We start from the raw sequence: 13,179 nt of genomic DNA, 5'->3' as shown, positions 1-13,179 counted from the left end.
CGCAGGGCTTAGCACCTGTGAAACTCTGAGAAAGAAGAGTCCACAAATTTAGGAGAGATTTCCCCTAATGAAAGCAGATGGAGAGCGATGTCCCCTAAGGAAAAGGAAACTATGCTGTGTGTCTGCACTGACATCACACAACATGCCACAGGGAGCGCCGAGTTATGTCTTTTGCATCTCTCTCTCTGGACCAATAATTTCTGTTTATTTCAATAAAATACGAGGAGGTGTCATTTAGGGATCTCAGAACCTCCTTATTTTCTTCCTTAGACACTACTTCACATGCAATATCTTTTGGGGGCTCATTCTGAAAGACTTCTGGTATGGTGGAATGTAATTACATGTCCCTCCATTGTGTCCCAGGCCTCTATAATGGACCATTTAAACCCCCTTTATTAGACAAATTCCGTGAATCACAGCAAAAGTCTTGGGTGAGGAAAAGAGCTTCCTGGCATCACCCAATTTTCTAGATGTAGTCTTTCTAGGGGATGGGATACAAAGCCCAGCCAAACAGTTTACTTCCTTCTAGTAGTTGTGAGGAAACGTAAAAGGAATGTTATTAATGCTCAGTAATATTAGGAGTATAATGGTATAATGGAATGGCAATAACACCAATCTGAATTATGTACCACGTTTCATTGGAGACATTCACCCTGACTAATCAGCATCATCTGTTCTTTGCTGGCCAGGGACACAAAGAAACAGCATGCAAATTTCCAAGGACTTGCCCAAGATCACAGTGACTCAGAAGCAAGCCTGAGGTTGAATCACTGTCCTGATGTGCACAAAATATGTGCCCCTCTTTCTGTTCTAGGTGTGCATAGAAAGCTCCTTCTCATTCCCTCCTAGTTTCCTTGGGCTCCTAGTCCCCTTCACTGAGAGTTCCAGGAGAAACTGCTGGAACAATATGTGCCCAACTGGACAGTGGGTCATACTGCCAAAGGAGCTAATATGAGAACTTAGAACCATAAACAAAGCATCCCTTTGTGGCACCAGCAAGTCTTCCCTTTGATCTCCAGTCCTGCCAAACCTCTTTATGACGCTATCACCTTTTAAAAAGCACCCATCTAAACATCTTACAGTTCACTACTAGACAGGGAGGGAAAGGAGAGGCAGGGATTATTATTATATAAGCGCTGTTAAAACTACTTATGGGGCTTCCCTGGTGGCACAGTGGTTGAGAGTCTGCCTGCCAGTTCAGGGGATGTGGGTTTGAGCCCTGGTCTGGGAGAATCCCACATGCCGCAGAGCAACCAGGCCTGTGAGCCACAACTACTGAGCCTGCGCGTCTGGAGCCTGTGCTCCGCAATAAGAGAGGCCGCGATAGTGAGAGGCCCGCGCACCACGATGAAGAGTGGCCCCCGCTCGCCGCAGCTAGAGAAAGCCCTCGCACAGAAACGAAGACCCAACATAGCCAAAAATAATAAATAAATAAATTAATTAATTAAAAAAACAAAAAAACAAAAACTACTTATGTATAACAATCAATAACTGATTCTTAGTTCAAATGAATTAGAATCAAATAACTTAAAAGGCTGTAGAAACTGTAGAAAGAACACAAATAACTAAAGTATGTTATAGGTTTGAAATGCTAACTGAAATAAAACTTGCTAATCAATTGCTTCTTTTTGATTTTTTTCCCTTTTGCCCTCACTTAATTACAGAAAGGACCATAAGTGTACCAGCAGAAATTGCAAATCATGCTTCCACAAAGGATGAAGAGTGAAATTAAATACCAACCATTACTACAGTTTTCTTAATAATGTTGAGGCTTAAGAATGAAGACCTTGGATTAGGGCCTGGAGAAGTGATTCAGCAAGTCCCTTACATAGTTGAGCCATGACTGACATAAGAGATTTTGACTTTCAAAAGTTCAGTACTTTTGAATACTATCTAAAAGAATGATATTTATGAAACTGCTTTTTTGTATTCTGGATAAGAAAGATATAAGCCAGGAAACAATACCATTTTAATTAAAGCTGGTGTGTATGATGAGGAATACTGAATGGCAACCTGCACACTGCCTTCAAGAGAATGACACAAGAGGTGAGAATAGACAATAACGTGAATTATCAGGGTTGAAAAGCAGAGATTGACATGGAAGACTGAACAAACACAATGGCTCTAGTGAACGCTAAAGCAGTTTGCTTTAAAGCTTTCCTCTTTTAGTTCAATCTACGTCACTTTGACTTTCCTTAAAGTTGTGTGGGAGAAGAGAAATGAAATTTTGCAAAGAAAAAAACTGCTCAAGAAATATGTAGAGAAAAAACTCTAAAGGTAAAATTTTTATGAGGACTCTTTCTTGGTCCCAGATCTGATGTAACAAATATCTAGTCAGCTCTTCTGCGGAGAGAAGAATAAAACTCCCCTTCAAGTGACAGAGGACCAGTTAATGCAACATGAAAACTTGATTTAAAATGCAACAAGGATTCTAACTTGCCTTTCCTACCTGGGATATACATTTAAGAAAAGCAATGAAGATGTTGTTTAGGAAATACAGAATCCAAAGGAGCATTATTCACCTACTGCATCACCCTCAATTCTGGGCTGAAATGAAACAGAAGATTGGGGATTATTTTAAATATGTAGTTCACTGAAAATGGAAAGAAGGAAAAAAAGACATTCACTGAAAGTCTAACCATTCACTTTTGAAAGCCCTGTTGGCATTAGCCATTTACGTTATAACAAAAGAGCTGACATAAATCCTTAGAGGGTTAATCTTAGATGAGAATTCAGAAGTGCTAAAAATTCAACAGTTCTGAGAAACAAGAGATTTCCAATCTTGGTCTAAAAACTCTTGAACTTCCATTCTTTTCCCCTGCTATGGGAAATTTTGCATAACAAATTATAGTGAACATCTAGTATCAGCAGTTGTTATTGAAGTCCCAAGGTCTTCACCCTGATTCCCTTTCTTTTAAGGAGGCAGTGAGGGCCATTTAACCAATTACCTCAGTGTAGGCTTATCTCAGCCAAAAGAAAGCTTACACAGTCCAAGGGATGGGATATTCCCAACTACCCTTATGTGATCAACATTCTCACCACCATCACAAATGATCTTTCTCATTATGGTCAAATCCCAGCAACAGGGTAAGTTCAGCAACTTAACCACTGTAATTTGGGTCCCATAAGGGGCAGGAGACATGTTTTATTCATTCTTATATTTCTAGCACCCAATACAGTGTCATCACAGTTTGCAATCAATAAAAACACTGGCTGTAATAAAATGTTACCGTGTAAAATGTCCGAGTCATCTTCAACAAAATCAATGTCTCTCAAGTCCCACTCTGCATAATTGTCAAACTCCTGTTTGGGGAAAAAAAATTCCCATCTAAAATCCATCAGCTTTGAGTAATGCCTTTACAGGAGCCATGCTTTAGAAGCAAATACATAAACAAACACTTGCTAAAAAGTACTGAATGGAGTACAAGGCCAGGACAACTGCCATAAGTAAATAAGTCATGGGAGAAAACTGAGAGGCTTTCAGGCAGCAGTGACAGCAAAAAATGAGAAAGTTATGAGTCCAGGAATAAAGCCAAACATATTGTTCTAAAAACTAAAAGTAGTCTGTTCATGAAATCTAACTAAAGAAAACTTAACTCCTACCAGCCCTTCGAGCATTGGGTTGGCCAGAAAGTTCGTTTGGGTTTTTCTGTAAGATGTTATGGAAAAACCCAAACGAACTTTTTGGCCTAACCAATATTTAGGTAAGAAAATTGCCTGCATTAATTCATCTACCTTTTTACCACCATCTAGGGCTCTATTTATCCCATAATATTGCTTACCTAGCTCAGTGGGTAGATTTGCTCATGTTCTATTCAATGACTACAATCTGTAGGGGTAGTGTCTCTGAGGTAGCTCTACAATTGCAGCTGCCATGAACAAAATGCTGACCTGGGTGTGGCTAGCAAAATTGTCTGTAGTTTGCTAAACTTTAATTACCTCCAAGAGTACTAGAATTGCGGATTAGGTGATAAATCAAGAGACTTGTGACTACATTCACATGGCTTTTAACTCCAGGGCTGAATGAAGAACATGTAGTTTTTAGACACATTCATCATTCTCTAAAAACTTGTGAATACAGTATAGAGGTCAGCAAACTACAGCCTATAGACCAAATGCAGCCCACTGCCTATTTCTGTAAATAGTTTTACTGGAGCACAGGCCTGCTCATTTGTTTACTATTATCTATGCTGCTTTTGCATAATAATGGCAAAGTTTAGTTCCAACAGAGAAGTTATGGTCTACAAAATCTAAAATATTTACTATCTGGACCTTAATAGAAAGTTTGCCAACCCCCGATATAGTACAACCTCGAAACCCCCTAGATGTGGAGTGAAACTTCAGAAATAGGTTTTTGGGGCTTCCCTGGTGGCGCAGTGATTAAGAATCTGTCTGCCAATGCAAGGGACACGGGTTCGAGCCCTGGTCTGGGAAGATCCCACATGCTGCGGAGCAACTAAGCCCATGCACCACAACTACTGAGCCCGCGTGCCACAACTACTGAAGCCCAGGCACCTAGAGCCCGTGCTCTGCAACAGGAGAAGCCACTGCAATGAGAAGCCCGCACACCGCAACGAACAGTAGCCCCCACTCCCCCCAACTAGAGAAAGCCCGCGCGCAGCAACGAAGACCCAATGCAGCCAAAAATAAAAATAAATAAAATAAAATAATTTAAAAGAAATAAGTTTTTGCTCTGAAGAACTTTTACCTTTCTAAAAGAAATATTTACAAATGAGAAAAAGGCACTCAAATGGAGAAAATGTGGCTCCACAACTTACAGTGCTAGGAAAATCTCTTTTTAGTGGTATGGAACCTATAGGTAAGAGAGATAGCCTCATCCTAAACAAAAACAAGTTTCTCTTACCTCAATGAAATCTGCTCGAGCTGGCATGTATCCCGCCATGTCCCGAGAAAGCAAGGAGTCAAAGGTAGGTCGGGGAGGGTCATCTGTAGCTGTAAGAATTTAGTTTTTCTTAGTTACTTAATAAGATACTAGCATAAAAAAGTGACACAAAGCAAGTCCTAATTTAGACTCTGAAATATTTTTGTTTGGAAAAAGACAGCGTCTGAGAGGATAAATAAAATGCAAGAGATTTTTATAAAGAAAAAGTAAAGAAAGATAAAGTATTAATGGAAACAAATTGATTTCTTGAAAAGGAAACTAAGACTTAGGGAATCCTCTAAGTAAATACAGAAATTCCCTCTTATTTTTGCTTTCCTAATATGAAAGAAAATCAAGGATCTTTTCTTCAGTATTACAGAACTTAAGTATTTACCCTGTCTGCTTCAGCTCCCTTACCCCTTAGGACCAATCTCAATTTACAAATCCCATCCAACTGACAGGCAAAAAACCCCACTGGATTTGGAGTAAGCCAGAATTGAGTCCAGGCTCTACTGTAACATCCACTAGTCCCATGACCTTGTACAAATTATTTAACCTTTCTGAATCGCAGTTTCCTTGTGTGCAAAACAAAAGCACTTGCTCTGCCTGTCTCACTGGGTTGCCATGAAGAAGAAATGGTCGAAGGCATTTGAGAACAAAGTGCTAACATCCAAAGGGCTATCCAAATAGGAGGTATCATCAGGTTTTGAGTTAGTCACCTATGAAACTGTTTCCAGAGAGTATGAGGAAAGAGGCGGGGAAAGAAAAACATTCATATTTCATTACTCGTGCTCTGGGAGTCATTCAGCAAAGATGTCCATTTATAATTCATCATGGGTTTGGTTACGTTTTGTTAGAAGACCCATGAGTCCCTAAGTCACATAAGATTTAAAAAAAAGAAAACGATGGGCTTCCCTGGTGGCGCAGTGGTTGAGAGTCCACCTGCCAACGCAGGGGATATGGGTTCATGCCCTGGTCCGGGAGGATCCCACATGCCGCGGAGCGGCTGGGCCCGTGAGCCATGGCCGCTGAGCCTGCGCGTCCAGAGCCTGTGCTCCGCAACGGAAGAGGCCCGCATACCGCAAAAAAAAAAAAAATTAATTAATTAAAAATAAAATAAAATTTAAAAAAAGACAACGAAAAGTTTGCTATTATTACCACAACCAAGTGGACAAAAATAACAAATTGCTTCTTGGACTTAACACTGAGATGATTAATTATAATAAGCTAAATACTGAACTCTCTTACTGATACAGGGAGGTACTTACAGTGAAATGGAATGGCTGTGTCAGCAGTTTTTGCCTCCTCTGCTTGCTTCAGGTTCAGCAGGGTAGATGCAAATAGAGGGTTATTGATGAAATGCTTCATGTAGTGCTTCTCACACTCCTCCTTGGTTTTGGTGCACATTTGATTGGCTACATCCTGCCTAGAGTGTGGAAAAAGAGAGAAGGAAGTAGTGCTTTCATTTATACATAATGGTCAAAGCATGGTTTGTTCTTTCCATATTTTAAGTCCTACCTATATAATGCCTGGAACTTGACACCTCCAAACTGATATCAGGGAGCTATCAGCAGAACATTGAGACAAATATAAACATAGTACTAGTGCAATCTGATGTTCCAAATCCTGCTATTCCGAGATACGGAAACAATATTTAAAAAGCCCTTTCCTGGACTTCCCTGGCGGTCCACTGGTTAAGACTCTGCCCTTCCAATGCAGGGGGTGCGGGTTCGATCCCTGATCAGGAAACGGAGATCCCACATGCCTTACGGCATGGCCAAAAAAATAAAAAGCCCTTTCCTTTCTACCAAAAGAAAGGAAGACCACTAGAAAATATGTAAGCTAGGCTCCACCGAAAGAATTGCTATAAATAATAATAAGCCACTTCAGAACATTTAAAATGTACATAAGAGTAGTTTTTTTTTTGTTTGTTTTTGCGGTACGCGGGCCTCTCACTGTTGTGGCCTCTCCCGTTGCGGAGTACAGGCCCAGGACGCGCAGGCTCAGCAGCCATGGCTCACAGGCCCAGCCGCTCCACAGCACGTGGGATCCTCCCGGACCAAGGCAGGAACCCGTGTCCCCTGCATCGGCAGGTGGACTCTCAACCACTGCGCCAGCAGGGAAGCCCCAAGAATAGTTTTATATTCACATGTTTTATAGTTTACAAAACACTTCACATGAACAGACATTTCTTTACTACAGCTCTCACGACAGACCAAGCTCTCAGCTAGAAATATTCACAACATAATTTAAATAAATCCTAGTATTAACTATGTAGTGTATTTACTATCTCAATTTCACAGATGAAAAAATGAGGCCCAAAGAGATTAAGAAACTTGCTTAAGAACACAAAGCACATAAGTGACAAAGCCACTTAATTTTTACTTAAGACCTCTGACTCCTGGCCCAGATGATGGAAAGGTAGAGGTGAAATCTCTCCAAGTCTGCTCTCAACTTCTCTCTTCCACAGTACTTCACTTGTCCTTTTCCTAAGCCATTACTATGCTCTGCTTTGTGCACTTCAATCATCTGTACATATATTTTGATTCCCCTACTAGACTATAAGCTTCTTGAGGTCAGGATACGTGTCATAATTCTTGGCTCTAGCATCCTCACCACCAAGCTTAGTGTCTTACTTACTTAATAGTATCTTAGCGGATAGAGAAACAATGGTCTTTTTGTGGTCTTTGCTGAGAGGGAAGGGGGACAAAGAGGATTACCCTATTTTACAGTTAGAATGGTAGGCAAAAAGTGAAAAACCAGGTCAAAGATAACTAGCAAGCGAATGATCACTTTTCCTATCTTCTTTGGTATTCCCATAGTAAACAGTATTTTATGATACTTAATAAATGTTGAATGAACGGATATGAGCAAAATGTGAACTGAACTCAACTCTCCTTCTTCAAGGCCCTGGACGTAAGGGAGGCAGCACAGTATTATTCTATTAACATCAGGATAGATTATCTACACTAGCAAGTCAGGACAAGGAAGAGCTAGTTAAGGGCCCTTCACTAATAAACTATGTGGTCGTAAGAAGTCATTTTAACTCCCTAAGCTTCAGATTCTTCATGAACAAAATATATTTAAAAATGCCTCCGGGGCTTCCCTGGTGGCGCAGTGGTTGAGAGTCCGCCTGCCGATACAGTGGACACAGGTTCGTGCCCCGGTCCGGGAAGGTCCCACATGACACGGAGCGGCTGGGTCCGAGAGCCATGGCCGCTGAGCCTGCGCGTCCGGAGCCTGTGCTCCACAACAGGAGAGGCCACAGCAGTGAGAGGCCTGCATACCGCAAAAAAAAAAAAAAAAAAAAAAAAAGCCTCTGCTGGGACTTCCCTGGTGGTGCATTAGTTAAGAATCCGCCTGCCAAGGCAGGCGACACATGTTCGATCCCTGGTCCGGGAAGATCCCACATGCTGTGGAGCAACTAAGCCCATGAGCCACAACTACTGAGCCTGTGCTCTAGAGCCCACGACCCACAACTACTGAAGCCCGCGTGCCTGGAACCCGTGCTCCTCAACAAGAGAAGCCACTGCCATGGGAAGCCCGCGCAACACAAGAAATACCCAACTCAGCCAAAATAACTAACTAAATAAATAAAATCATTAAAAAAAAAAAAAGCCTCTGCTATCTAGTTCACAAAATGAAATCATCGGTGTGAAAATACTCCCAAAAGGTAAAAATGAAAGTGGTGGTATTATTAGTAAGCAGTGTCACCTCACATGGCAACAGCCATGAGTGCTATTCAGTTCTTGCAGGTATCTACAAGCTAAAAACAGGCAATGAGGATAGGCAGTCTGTCAAACTTGAATCTCAGGTAAGCCATGGTTGTCTAAAGTCTGACTCACTTAAATGACGAGGGCATCTACAGCCAAGAAAAATTCAGAAATCAGAAAGGAGCAATAACTAATAAGTCTAAACTTCCCCACTATTCAGAAAGGAATAACCAACCTTCCTTGTGTGGATATGTCCAAAGCAGCCCTTTAGAGCTATCGAGTCATGGACCACTAAACATCTCATAGCCGTGTGAGGCATTTAGGCCTTGGAAAATAATGTGCAGAGGGGAGGAGGACTTGTCTCTAAGTCATGGGTCAATAGAAAAGCAACATATGGCCCCCAAACTCCTTTTCCTGAGGCTCCTCCTTTTACCCTCAACAGCACCTTCTTTTTGGAGCCCACTAGCGCAGGAGAACCCTTATTCCCAAGCTCTTACCAATTTCCAAAGCCACAGTCCATCACAGCTTCTAAAAGGGCCATTTCTTCTTGAGCAGTCCAGCTGGGGTCAAGAACAGGAAAATCTGAGGTCTAAGGAAGAAAAAGTTTGGCCTAAGAACAGACACAGAAATGGAACCCGGCAACCCCAAATGTAATCCTAATTATAGTCAAATGGCTGTCATTCTCATGGTATTGAGAGGTGCCTACAGTACATTCTTATTAGCTGTCCACACCCCCCCACCTCTACTTCCACCATTAGCTACAATAAATATGATCAACCATAAATGCCACTGTAACTCAGGCAGAAATATATGTTTTTTAAACTTAGCAAAAAGGTAAAGATAAGTATTACAGTATGTTCCCATTTAGCTAAGAAAGATAGGAATACAAATATGCATATTCCTATCATTTAAAATGCAAGAATAAACCATATATTAAAACCAAGTTTACCTATGGGGGAGGGAGGGAGGAAATAGGGTGGAAAGGACAAGGATAGAAGCTGGACCTCTCTGAATATTCCTTGTTTGTAGACTTGACTTTGAAAACATAAACACTGTACATTAACTATTAAATTTTAAAATCACAAGAATCAAAAGCAAAATGACATAAACCTGTGAATTAATTTTAAGGCATAATCACACAGGAAGAAACAATCCCAAGTGACTAAAACACAGTAACTTGACTATTTATTTCTAGTAGAATATACCTTAAAAGTAAAAGGAACTGCCAAAAAAATCTTAAACTGTTTTCAAGTAGTGTTGGTACAGTTGTTCTGAGCTTATTACATGTTGATATGCTGTGGGGTAAAGCAAATAAGTAACTGTATTGGTGTCACTGCACAGTGGGACTTGGAGCTTGGGGAAAAAAAAGAGATGTAAGATCTATGAGGCTATGTAAAACCATGTACTCTTGTTATTTGAATTGAAAGTTTTAGTATGAGGACTTCCCTGGTGGCACAGTGGTTAAGAATCCGCCTGCCAATGCAGGGGACATGGGTTCGAGCCCTGGTCTGGGAAGATCCCACATGCTGAGGAGCAGCTAAGCCCATGCGTCACAACTACTGAACCTGCGCTCTAGAGCCCACAAGCCACAACTACTGAGCCCGCGTGCCACAACTGCTGAAGCCCGCGTGCCTAGAGCCCATGCTCCGCAACAAGAGAAGCCACCGCAATGAGAAGCCCGGGAACCGCAACAAAGAACAGCCCCCACTCACTGTAGCTAAGAAAGCCCGTGCGCGGCAATGAAGACCCAACGCAGCCAAAAAAATAAAAAATAAATTAATAAATTTAAAAAACAAGAAAGTTTTAGTATGAACTCATGATGTATTTGTCTTAAAACAATGATTTCCTATATAGAGAACTAGTGATTACCAGTCGGGGAGAGGGGGGCACAATACAGGGGTGGAGAAGTGGGAGGTACAAACTACTGGGTGTAAGAGAGGCTACAAGGATGTATTGTACAACACAGGAAACACAGCCAATATTTTGTAATAACTGTAAATGACGTGTCACCTTTAAAAATTGTACAAGAAATTAAAAAAAAATTCCTATCACTGTTCAGTGAAAAGGTCTAGAAAAAATGACAAACCCAGTAGCAATTAACACTTCTAGTACCCAGTATGTGGTCTCTAAATACAATTTCCCACTAAAGGAACCAGGGCTCCTTGAAGAAAAAGGCAATTCCAGGTTTGGGTAGGAAATGTACAAGATGAGACTGGAACACTTCATTACACTGGAAATCAAAGAAACTCTCAAAGACGAAAAGAGTCCTGTCAAAAGGATTCAGAGGTCAACTTGTAGAGGCTCCCACTGACCAAAAATGGAACATTCTGAATTAATAAGAACTGCAAAGGATTACAACACATTAAACATTCTAAATATCTAGAGGATGCCAGGGAACCAACTCATACTTTGAAAACTAGTAAATAATGGAAATAATTTATCCTGCCCTTCTGTACAAACTTTACCTCAGGGTGACCACATAGATAATAAACTTTCTTTTTATAGAATTATTTAATCTCATAAATTAAAAGGAGTGATAGAATTGAAAGATAACTATGTATTTTGCAATCTCAGAAGAAAAGATCTAAACAATGATCATGAATGAATCTGATATAGCCAGTATATATTAACTACTAATTTATAGAAAACACAGAAGTCAGAGGAACACGTTAATCAGCAAAATCTAGACTGCAGTAACATCCATAAGATAAACCCAGGTTTTTAAACAATCAAACTATATGAGACAAGAGAAAGAGTGAGAGAAGGAGGGGAAGGAGAGGGAGAACCCACAGGATAAATATATGAGGCAATCAATTGGAATGTATGGACCATATCTGAATTCCAAATAGCACTGTAAAAGGTAAAAGAAAAATGATGACACCACTACACATTCACCATGCCCACTAGAATACCAGGATGAAGAAAATGACAATAACAAAACTTGGCAAGCATGTGGAGCAATCAGAGCTCTCATACGCTGCTAGCTGAGGTGTAAAGTGATACAACCATTTAAGGGAACTTTTTGACAGTTTCTTAAAAGTTAAATAATCATTTATTTTATGACCCAGCAATTCCACTCCTAAGTGTTTACCCAAGAAAAACGAAAATATACGTCCATAGAAAGCCTTATACAAAAATGTTCAAAGCAGCTTTATTCTTTTTTTCTTTCTTAAAGTATTTTTTAAAAATTAATTTATTTATGGGCTTCCCTGGTGGCGCAGTGGTTGAGAGTCCACCCGCCAATGCAGGGGACACGGGTTCGTGCCCCAGTCCGGGAAGATCCCACATGCCGTGGAGTGGCTAGGCCTGCTCCACAACGGGAGAGGCCATAACAGTGAGAGGCCCGCATACCGCCAAAAAAAAAAATAATAATAATAATTTATTTATGTATTTATTTTTTGGCTGCATTGGATCTTCACTGCTGCGTGTGCTTTTCTAGTTGCGGCGAGCAGGGGCTACTCTTTGTTGCAGTACGTGGGCTTCTCATCACGGTGGCTTCTCTTGTTGCGGAGCACAGGCTCTAGACACGCGGGCTTCAGTAGCTGTGGCATGTCGGCTTAGTAGTTGTGGCTCGCGGGCTCTAGAGCACGGGCTCAGCAGTTGTGGCGCACAGGCTTAGTTGCTCCGCGGCATGTGGGATCTTCCCGGACCAGGGCTCAAACCCGTGTACCCTGCACTGGCAGGCGGATTCTTAACCACTGCACCACCAGGGAAGTCCCTTTCTTTTTTTCTTTTTTTTTTTGATGTGGGCCATTTTTAAAGTCTTTATTGAATTTGTTACAATATGGCTTCTGTTTTATGTTTTGGTTTTTTGGCCCTGACGCATGTTGGATCTTAGCTCTCCAACGAGACCCCCTGTATTGGAAGGCAAAATCCCAACCACTGGACCACCAGGGAAGTCCCTCACAGCAGCTTTACTCTTAATAGCCCCAAACTAGGCAAAGCCCAGTCTCTATCAACAGGAGAATGGATAAACAAACTGTGCTATACTCATACCATGAAATATTACTCAGTAACAGAAAAGAATGAACTATTATTATATACAACTTGAATAAATCTCAAAAACATGCTGAATGAAAAGAAACCAGAAACAAGAGTACAGACAGAATGAATCCATTTATATGCAGTTCTAGAATATGCAAAACTGATCTATGGTGATAAAAATCAGAATAGTGATTGTTTCAGGTGTGGAGAAGAGAGCAGAGTTTTTTTTAAAAAAGCTTTTTTGAGATGACTGGAGAAATGTGAACTGAGTTACTTTAAAATTTTAGAGTGACCTAATGAGACATTTACAGATGAAATGATATGATATCTAGGGGATTTGTTTCAAAATAAGCTGGAGGGGTACGGGTTTAGATGAAACAAGATAGGGTATGAGTTGGTAATTTTAAGAACCAGTGACAGGTATATGGGAATTTATTACACTATATGTGGTAGTTGATTACAATGGTGGCCCCCAATGAACTTCTAGAATTCACATCTTCACGTGGTCCCTTCCCATTTAATATGGGTTGAACCTGTGACTTGCTTAAGAAGGCCTGGCAGCTTCTACTTTTTCGCCTTTGGTAGCCCTGAACCACCACA

At 40.9% G+C, this 13,179-nt stretch overlaps 1 protein-coding gene across 5 annotated transcripts in view; it reads right to left on the bottom strand.

The window, feature by feature from the left end:
* The window catches only part of TADA2A (transcriptional adaptor 2A), a 47,956-nt gene that overhangs the window by 17,873 nt on the left and 16,904 nt on the right, over positions 1-13,179 (bottom strand). For all 5 annotated transcript variants that reach the window (XM_079905434.1, XM_079905438.1, XM_079905435.1 and 2 more), the window contains 4 exons: positions 9,093-9,184; positions 6,151-6,308; positions 4,865-4,953; positions 3,231-3,303 (listed from right to left, as the gene is read on the bottom strand). In XM_079905434.1, coding sequence (XP_079761560.1) covers positions 3,231-3,303; positions 4,865-4,953; positions 6,151-6,308; positions 9,093-9,184 — 412 coding nt within the window. The remainder of the gene's footprint in view (positions 1-3,230; positions 3,304-4,864; positions 4,954-6,150; positions 6,309-9,092; positions 9,185-13,179) is intronic.

The sequence above is a fragment of the Stenella coeruleoalba genome (assembly GCF_951394435.1).
Source record: "Stenella coeruleoalba genome assembly, chromosome: 19".
In the NCBI taxonomy this organism is placed as follows: Eukaryota; Metazoa; Chordata; class Mammalia; order Artiodactyla; family Delphinidae; genus Stenella; species Stenella coeruleoalba.
The sequence above is the reverse complement of the archived record's forward strand: the minus strand, read 5'-3'. Positions and strand labels throughout refer to the sequence as shown.